This window comes from Raphanus sativus, unplaced genomic scaffold (assembly GCF_000801105.2).
Source record: "Raphanus sativus cultivar WK10039 unplaced genomic scaffold, ASM80110v3 Scaffold3527, whole genome shotgun sequence".
In the NCBI taxonomy this organism is placed as follows: domain Eukaryota; kingdom Viridiplantae; phylum Streptophyta; class Magnoliopsida; order Brassicales; family Brassicaceae; genus Raphanus; species Raphanus sativus.
The window spans coordinates 1,873-10,679 of NW_026618833.1; the positions used below are offsets into that span (position 1 = coordinate 1,873).

Sequence of the window (8,807 nt, forward strand, 5' to 3'; positions counted from 1 at the left end):
AAACCCCTAAACCATCGCGTGTTGGCGCCACTTCATCTACCTTCATGGCCTCCGACTCAGCCGGCGACTTTCCAAACGACGGTAACTCAGAAACCCTAAACCTCAATTCTACAGAACTTTACTCATCAGCAATCTCCTCGTCCGTTCCTACACTATTGGGAGATCTCGGGATTACGAGATCGCCCCGAATATATTTGGATGTAACTATTAGGAAATATATCATTAATGTATATATAAGTTAGATTTCCTATTCTATTATGTAAAGAACTTGCTAGACAAGTTATGTAATTTGTATAAATAAGTCTATTGGCTAAGTTAATAAGATGAGAGAAACTATTACACTACTTAGGTTTCCTCCAAACTTTACATGATATCAGAGCTTTCGATCATAATTCTAGTGGGTTATGGTTAATTTATCTCATTTTTTCCTTTCATCTTATTCCTTCGATTTTGATTCTTATTCGTTGGAATTCCTTTGTTTTTAGTTTTGCTGGTTTTGGATATTTTGATTTCGAGAATAGCAGGAAGATTTAAATAAGTTTGATTAGTTATCGGATCATAAAACCCTTGAATCTTATGGCACGAGCATCTATTCGTCTTTGTTTTAAAGCTTTCATGGTGTTCAGACTGAATTTTAACGTTTTATACTATTTTCAATTATTAAAAAAAAAAACATAGAGAATCGTGGCTTCATATAATACAAAGGGGGGATACGTATGATTGATGACACTACGTGAATTATGAGCATGGATCTTTGATGATCCGTTCATATTCACATGTGTAGTTTTCATATTGTGGTCACGAAGATATTTGAAGATTGATAATTCCGATGGATATATGGATCCGACGGAATGATGATTTGATGATGTTGCTGTGGACTTTGAGCATGGATCAGATGGGTTCGTTCAGTTTAGTTGGTAGCATGAGACGATGAAGATACACAACTACTACAGTATTTTCACCGAATCGATGACTTTGGCGAGGTATAAACGTTATTGATGGCCTTGGCGAGGTATAAACGCTATTGATGACCCTATGGTGGGGATATAAACACCATGAAGATGATTTGATGATTGTCCAATCTCATACATGTTACCACGTATGAGTTTGTGGGAAGGTATTGGGAGATCTCGGGGATTACGAGATCGCCTTGAATATATTTGGATGTAACTATTAGGAAATATATAATTAATGTATAAGTTAGATTTCCTATTCTATTATGTAAAGAACTTGCTAGACAAGTTATGTAATTTGTATAAATAAATCTATTGGCTAAGTTAATAAGATACACCCTCCCTGAAACCACCGTTCTCACCTCTCTCAATCCCTCAATCAAACGAATCCCCAAAACTAACTTCACCGTCGATTTGTTTCTCTCACACTTCCACTCCGACCACTACTCCGGTCTCTCCTCTTCCACTCCGACCACTTTTGGGTTTTTGACGGTTCGGTATGAGTTTTTCACCGGTTCTATTTTAGTTGGATTTTAAAATAAACCTTATTCGGATTGTTGTACGATCCATGGTTCAATCTGGTCCCGCCGTTGGTTGGGTCCGGGTTTACAAACACCGGGAACACCGGTTACAGTCATATAATAGTCCGGTTACAGTGCATTTTGGCGCCACTTCATCCTCTTTCATGGCGACTGATTCCACCGCAGCGACTACCGCCAATAATGCGGAAACCCTAAACCTCAATTCTACAGAACTGTACTCATCGGCAGTTTCCTCCTCTGTTCCTACACAGTCCCTTCCACCGACACCACCGCTTTCTTCTCCTCTCTCGATCCCTCAATCAAAGCGAATCCCCGAAACGAACTTCATCGTTGATTTGTTTCGCTTGCCCTCCGATCCCTCCTCCGTCGCTTTCTTCCTCTCACATTTCCACTCCGATCACTACTCCGGCCTCTCCTCATCCTGGTCCCGAGGAATCATCTTCTGCTCTCACATAACCGCACGCCTCGTCGAACAAATCCTCCAAGTCCCCTCACAGTTCGTCTTCCCTTTGCCTACGAATCAAAACGTTATGATCGATGGCTCCGAAGTCGTTCTCATCGATGCGAATCACTGCCCAGGAGCTGTACAGTTCCTCTTTAAAACAAACAATGGTTCCGAGAGGTACATTCACACAGGAGATTTCAGGTTCTGCGATTCGATGAGATTAGACTCGTTCCTTGGTGATTTCGTTGGGTGCGACGGTGTTTTTCTCGACACTACTTATTGCAACCCGAAGTTCGTATTTCCCTCTCAAGAAGAGTCTGTTGATTATGTGATTAGTGTGATAGATAAGATTGATGAAGAGTCTAAAGAAACAGAGAGAAAGGTTTTGTTTCTTGTTGCTACTTATGTTGTTGGTAAAGAGAAGATTTTAATTGAGATTAGTAAGAGATGCAAGAGGAAGATCTTTGTGGACGCGAGGAAGATGTCGATTTTGAACGTTTTGGGGTTTGATGGGGAGAGTGGAATGTTCACTGAGGATAAGAAGGAGAGCGATGTTCATGTTGTGGGATGGAATGTGTTGGGTGAGACTTGGCCTTATTTTCGGCCGAATTTCGTGAAGATGAGTGAGATTATGGTTGAGAAAGGGTATGATAAGGTTGTGGGGTTTGTGTCCACGGGGTGGACTTATGAAGTGAAGAGGAATAAGTTTGCGGTGAAGGTTAAGGATTCTATGGAGATTCATCTTGTGCCGTATAGTGAGCATTCGAACTATGATGAGCTTAGGGAGTATATAAAGCTGTTGAAACCTAAAAGAGTTATTCCTACGGTTGGTGTTGATGTCGAGAAGATGGATAGCAGGGAGGTTTATAAAATGCAGAAGCATTTTTCTGGATTAGTTGATGAAATGGCGAACAAGAAAGAGTTTTTGTTGGGGTTCTATCGCCAGACTGACAAGAAGAGTGAGAAAGATGGCGGAGATGTTGGAGAAGACAAGAAGGCATGTGAAGACAGTGGGAATGATGCTCCAAGAAGTGATTCTTTGGTGACTGAAAAATTGCTGATAGAACTACGTGATTCTTTGCCTGCTTGGGTCAGTGAAGAGCAGATGTTAAATCTGATTAACAAACATGCTGGTAACCCTGTAGATATAGTAAGTAACTTTTATGAATGCGAAGCAGAGTTTTACAAGCAGTCCTCTATTGCCACGTCTTCCTTGGAGAATCAGGCTGTTCTAGTCGATGATGCAGGAACCGAGTCGCAGCCAATTCCTGCTAAAAGCACTTCGTCAGATTGTCAAGCTAGTCAAAAAGATTTTGCCTTACCAAGCAAAGTTGGTTTAGCAAAGGGTATTGTTTCTCCCAGGAAAAGAAGCAAAAGCATTGGCAATAAGTCAAACAAGAAGGCCAAGAAAGATCCAAAGTCGAAACCAGTTGGTCCAGGGCAGTCAACCATAACTAAGTTTTTCGATAAAGTGTTGGATAGTGGATCTAATTCTGGTGGTGTTGGTTTAGAGACTGATGAATGCAACACATATGAAAAGATGGTCCACAATGATGCTAAAGAAGTAACAGATCGATTTATTGACATTGTGCATGGTTCTGAGTCTTTAAGAGATTATGCTGCTTCCATCATTGATGAGGCTAAAGGAGACATAAATAGGGCACTGGACATCTATTACAGTAAACCCAGTGAAATACCTGGTGAGCATCCAGGTGAGGGAAGAGGACTCTCTAGCAAATCAAATCAAGTTCCGCAATGTCCAGAAGCATGCCCCTCCCAGGAGAACAAAAAGGCGTCTGAAAACTCAGGACATGCATTTAACGTATGTGAGCAGACATCAACAGAAGATATTGTGGACAAGGATTATGTATCTCTACCTCCTGAACAATATAAACCTAAAGAGCATGGTATGTGTGTTTATATGCTGTATCTGTCATTCTTTCCTTTATCTTGAAAGCGTGTGTTTGAGACCAAATTATCTGCAGTGTAGTAGGATTAATTAGTCAACCAGTTGTAGTTTTTCTGTGAGCCTATACTAATATGTGTTTTGCTTAAGTGCAGCCTGTTGGAGAGATGGGCAGCCTGCTCCATATATCCACCTCGTCCGGACATTTGCTTCCGTTGAAGGTGAAAAAGGCAAGATCAAAGCTATGTCAATGCTTTGCAACATGTTTAGAAGGTCGCCTGCTATCTTTTTTTTTTTTCACTCACTCTGTTGATTAACCTGAAGCAAGGATGATTGGCACTTATATATCTGTAAATTCATCCCGTCAGCTTGTTGTCTCTCTCTCCAGAAGATGTGTTGCCCGCTGTTTATCTTTGCACAAATAAGATTGCCGCCGACCATGAGAATATTGTGGGTCTAAGTATCTTTTATTTGCTTTCTTCTCTTGCTATTTACATAAACATAAAAGGACCATGTATCAATTGGACAGGAGCTTAACATTGGTGGAAGTCTAATCTCTTCTGCATTGGAAGAAGCATGTGGAATAAGCCGGTCTACTATGAGGGAGATGTATAATAGACTGGGGGATCTTGGTAAAGACAAATCTATGTCATCAGTTAACTTATGTCTCTGTTTTTCCTTCTGCATGCCCTACTAAAACGGATTTTAATTATCAAAATTTCTAGGGGATGTTGCTCAGCTATGCCGACAAACACAAAAGCTACTAGTTCCTCCACCTCCACTTCTAGTTAGAGATGTGTTTTCAACTCTACGAAAGATAAGGTATATAATTAACTGGTTATTTGGTCAGAATATTAGCTATTGACTGAGGATATGCTATATCTCTATGAAGACGACAATTGAGAATGTTAAATGTCCTTGTTCATCTTTCTAATAAACAGCTATAACGTCTATATGCGTTAAAAAATTTATACAGAAAACAACATTTCCATTTTTAATAAATTCTGTTTTTAACCCAATAATGTCATTCCAGCATGTTCCTAATAGTTTTCCTCAGTGTGCAGTCAGGTACTGGAAGTACTAGGCAAAAGAAAAACCTCATCGTGAAGCTAATGCGCTCTTGTAGAGAGAAAGAGATTAAATTTCTAGTTAGAACATTGGTAAGAATTTCTCAGAATATGTTTTCCCTTATATTGTTCACAGCGTCCATGTTTAAAGAAGCTATATCCCGGTTTAACTGGTCAGGCCCGTAATTTAAGGATTGGCGCTATGTTGAGAACTGTTCTACCTGCACTAGGGCGAGCAATTGTTATGAATTCTTTCTGGAATTGTCATAACAAAGAACCATCAGAAAATTGTTTCAAAGAGAAACTTGAGGTATCGTTTAATTTTCTTCTTAGTTCATCGAAGTGTTTTCTTGGCCTCTTGGCACTTATCTAAGCAAGTATGCTTAAAGTTTTATCCTAAAGATTTTGAACGCTCATCTTGTTAAGAGGCAAATTCAAAATTTCAGGGTGTTTCTGCTGCAGTAGTTGAGGCCTACAATATACTTCCTTCTCTGGTGAGCTCTAAGTGTTAACCTTTGCCTTTGACTCGCTTTGTCAATTTTTACGCAAAATAACTTATTTCTTTAACTTATTGTATTGCACTAAAATCCGATTAGCAATTTAGGATGTAATTAAGCAAGAATTAGTGGAAAAGTCAAGAATCTATAAATTGTAGTTCCGCCTTTTTGCTGCCTTCAAAACATTTGTGATGTCCTACTCAGTATACTTACCAGATTTATCAAATAGAGACATCAGTTTCAATGCATTAGTTTTTTTTAACAGGACGTGGTTGTTCCTTCTCTCATGGAAAAAGACATTGAGTTTTCAACATCAACTCTGTCAATGATCCCAGGGATACCTATAAAACCCATGCTTGCAAAGTAATTGAACAAATCTTTGTGATACATTTGTTTTCAAGATAACGAATAGAGCTGTTGATGTCATGCCTTTAATAACTGTGCTGTTTTCCATTTCAGAATTGCTAACGGGGTCCAAGATTTTATCAAACTCTTTCAAGACAAGGCTTTTACATGTGAATACAAGTTAGTTTGTCACAATAATGTTTCTTAAACTACTCGAAACTGATGCGTGATGAGTTTCTGATTATTAATGGAATGAGTGATGAGTTTCTTTGAATTCAACCCATGTATCTTTGGTTTGCACTCTGTTGATTTACGTCGCCTGTCTTATATGTTTCCTGAACTACGTCTAAATTTAACGTTCAGGTATGATGGCCAGCGCGCCCAGATCCATTTGTTACTTGATGGTACTGTACGGATTTTCTCTCGAAATGGGGATGAAACTACTTCTAAATTTCCTGATCTGGTTGATGTTATAAAACAGTTTGCTTGCCCTACTGCGGATACATTCATGTTGGACGCAGAGGTAGGAGAATTTTTCATACAATTCACTTCAAACGAGGCAAAGAGCCTTTACCGGCTTGCAAAATAAACCAGTAATTGTTTATCATCAGTTCTCCTGGTGTTACATAGTGTAATGGCGTTTTATGAATTCAGGTGGTTGCAACTGATAGAAAGAATGGAAACAAACTCATGTCATTCCAAGAGTTATCAACAAGAGAGAGAGGGAGCAAAGATGCTTTGGTAACTACAAAAAGTATTAAGGTATTGGATACAATATCCGTAGGACCTTATTTCTACAGTTACATGATAATCAGCATTTATATTGAGAATTTCAGCAGCTCCGTTAATTTGATATATCAAGCATGTTTTGCCACCATTTTCTTTGTTGTAGTCATGGTTCTAAATCTGTCACCTTGTTGATATCATGTTTTAGAGAAAAAAATTGCTTGAACATGGGCTGTTACTCACTTAATTTACTTTCCCTATTGAATGTTTGCATGGATGGCCAGCATCTACATAAATGCTAATCTCTACTAATCTAGTTTTCAATTAAGGCCGAGTGAAAAGAGAGGTTGCTGTTCTTTTTCCAGTATGATTGACGCTTACCTCTTGATTTTTTTTTGCCCTTTTCTTCCTTGTGTACTCTTTGAAGATAAACAATCTCGAGTCTTTTTTCCTTCTTTTAGTTGCTCAAGATGTTCTTCTTACGCATGTTCTAATGGGTTTCTGCAGGTTGAAGTCTGCGTCTTTGTGTTTGATATTATGTTCTACAACGGTGAACAGTATGTCTTCTTTACTCGACACTTCTTTCTTTTATGTTCCTCTGCATTTGTCCTAGTAGATTATATTTTGATTCGTAATTTCGCGAGTTAACAATGCAGGCTGTTGACTCTTCCCCTCCGTGAGAGACGAAGACGTAAACCTACCTTTCTCTTTCTCTCTTAACTCAGATGCGTTCATTTTCTTCATCAGGCTCATATATTCCCAAACTTGTAGGTCTAAAGGAAGTCTTCCCTGAGACTAGGCCAGGTTTTCTTGAGTATGCTAAGGAAATCACTGTAAGTGCTACAGTAGCTTGTGGTAGTATAAGTCATAGAACATAGTAAAGCAGCGCTTTGGTATATTCGTTGAACTGTTCATTGTTTAATAGATGGGAGCAGAAGAAGCGTCTTTGAATAACCAAGACACTTTGTTTAGAATAAGTGCGTTTCTAGAAGAAGCATTTCAGTCATCTTGTGAAGGAATAATGGTTAAGTCTTTAGATGTTGATGCCGGATACTGCCCCACAAAGCGTTCTGATTCATGGCTTAAGGTCTCGTGCTGTAAATTATCTTATCAAAGATAAATGTGCCAGAAATGAATTAAGCGGTGCTAAATTTTGTGGTTCAGGTTAAGCGAGATTATGTAGATGGATTAGGTGACACATTGGATTTAGTTCCTATTGGTGCTTGGCATGGCAACGGGAGAAAAGCGGGATGGTAATAAAACATAAGTTCTTAACTTTCTCTTTTTGTTCTTGAAAATCAAAATGTAACGGCCTTGTATCTTTGAATCTGAATTGTAAACAGAGTGTTGTTTGGTATGTGTAGGTATAGTCCATTCCTCATGGCCTGCTACAACCCTGAGACTGAGGAATTCCAGAGTGTCTGCCGTGTCATGTCTGGGTTTCCTGATGCCTTTTACGTCGAGGTAAATAAAAACTCAACACTTTCACACTTCTCCACCAATCCACCTTCAATAGTGAAATATATCAATTTAACTTTGTGGCTAAGTGTAAACATTCCAGTTTATGGTTCAGTTCATTAGATTTATAGAAGCTGAAACCAATACAACCATTTGTAATTTGGTTTTGGAAAGTATTTATATATTATTTACTTTTTCTTGCAGATGAAAGAGTTCTACTCCGAGGATAAGATCCTTGCAAAAAAGCCGCCATACTACAGAACAGGGGAGACACCAGACATGTGGTTTCCTGCAGAGGTTGTTTGGGAAATCAGAGGTGCGGATCTAACCGTCTCACCTGTTCACTGTGCGGCTTTAGGTCTGGTCCATCCATCACGAGGCATCTCTGTTAGGTTTCCGAGATTCATCTGTAAAAGAATGGATAGGAATCCGGAGGAATGCAGCACGGCTGCAGATATAGCAGAGATGTTTCATGCTCAAACCAGAAAAATGAACATCAACTCTCAACACTGACATGTGTCCTCAACTACTTTTGGTTCTTTTGGGAAGTTTCCGAATCCAACTCGCAATATTTTGTGTTGGCGCCTTTATGGTTAACTCATGTGTAAAAAGTTATATGTAAAACTATGTAAATATTCTGTGTATATAATCTAGGGGACCCCTTAAATCTATCTGCATGTTAATTGTTGTTTTCCTGTTTGATATCAATGTGTCTGATTGTTAAAACGTCACACCAGAGATTTTTGTAGGAGTTGAGTTTACTAGCCCTCACAATTTATAGGAAAATCGTATGTGTCATTTATAGTAGTAGATAATGGTTTTGCAAGAACCATGAAAAGTACACATATAAAATTAAGTTTTCTAATTT

At 38.8% G+C, this 8,807-nt stretch overlaps 1 protein-coding gene across 1 annotated transcript; it reads left to right on the forward strand.

Moving 5' to 3' along the window:
• Positions 1-1,506: 1,506 nt before the first annotated feature.
• LOC108830466 (DNA ligase 6) lies at positions 1,507-8,725 on the forward strand. The gene is made up of 19 exons (XM_018604060.2): positions 1,507-3,847; positions 4,002-4,119; positions 4,215-4,296; positions 4,376-4,478; positions 4,572-4,668; positions 4,904-5,006; positions 5,092-5,223; positions 5,360-5,407; positions 5,676-5,773; positions 5,870-5,935; positions 6,119-6,278; positions 6,410-6,517; positions 6,989-7,038; positions 7,138-7,172; positions 7,253-7,314; positions 7,407-7,568; positions 7,646-7,734; positions 7,846-7,945; positions 8,144-8,725. The coding sequence occupies exons 1-19, from the start codon at positions 1,522-1,524 to the stop codon at positions 8,450-8,452; spliced, it is 4,248 nt and encodes a 1,415-aa protein (XP_018459562.1). The 5' UTR covers positions 1,507-1,521; the 3' UTR covers positions 8,453-8,725.
• The last annotated feature ends 82 nt before the right edge of the window (positions 8,726-8,807 follow it).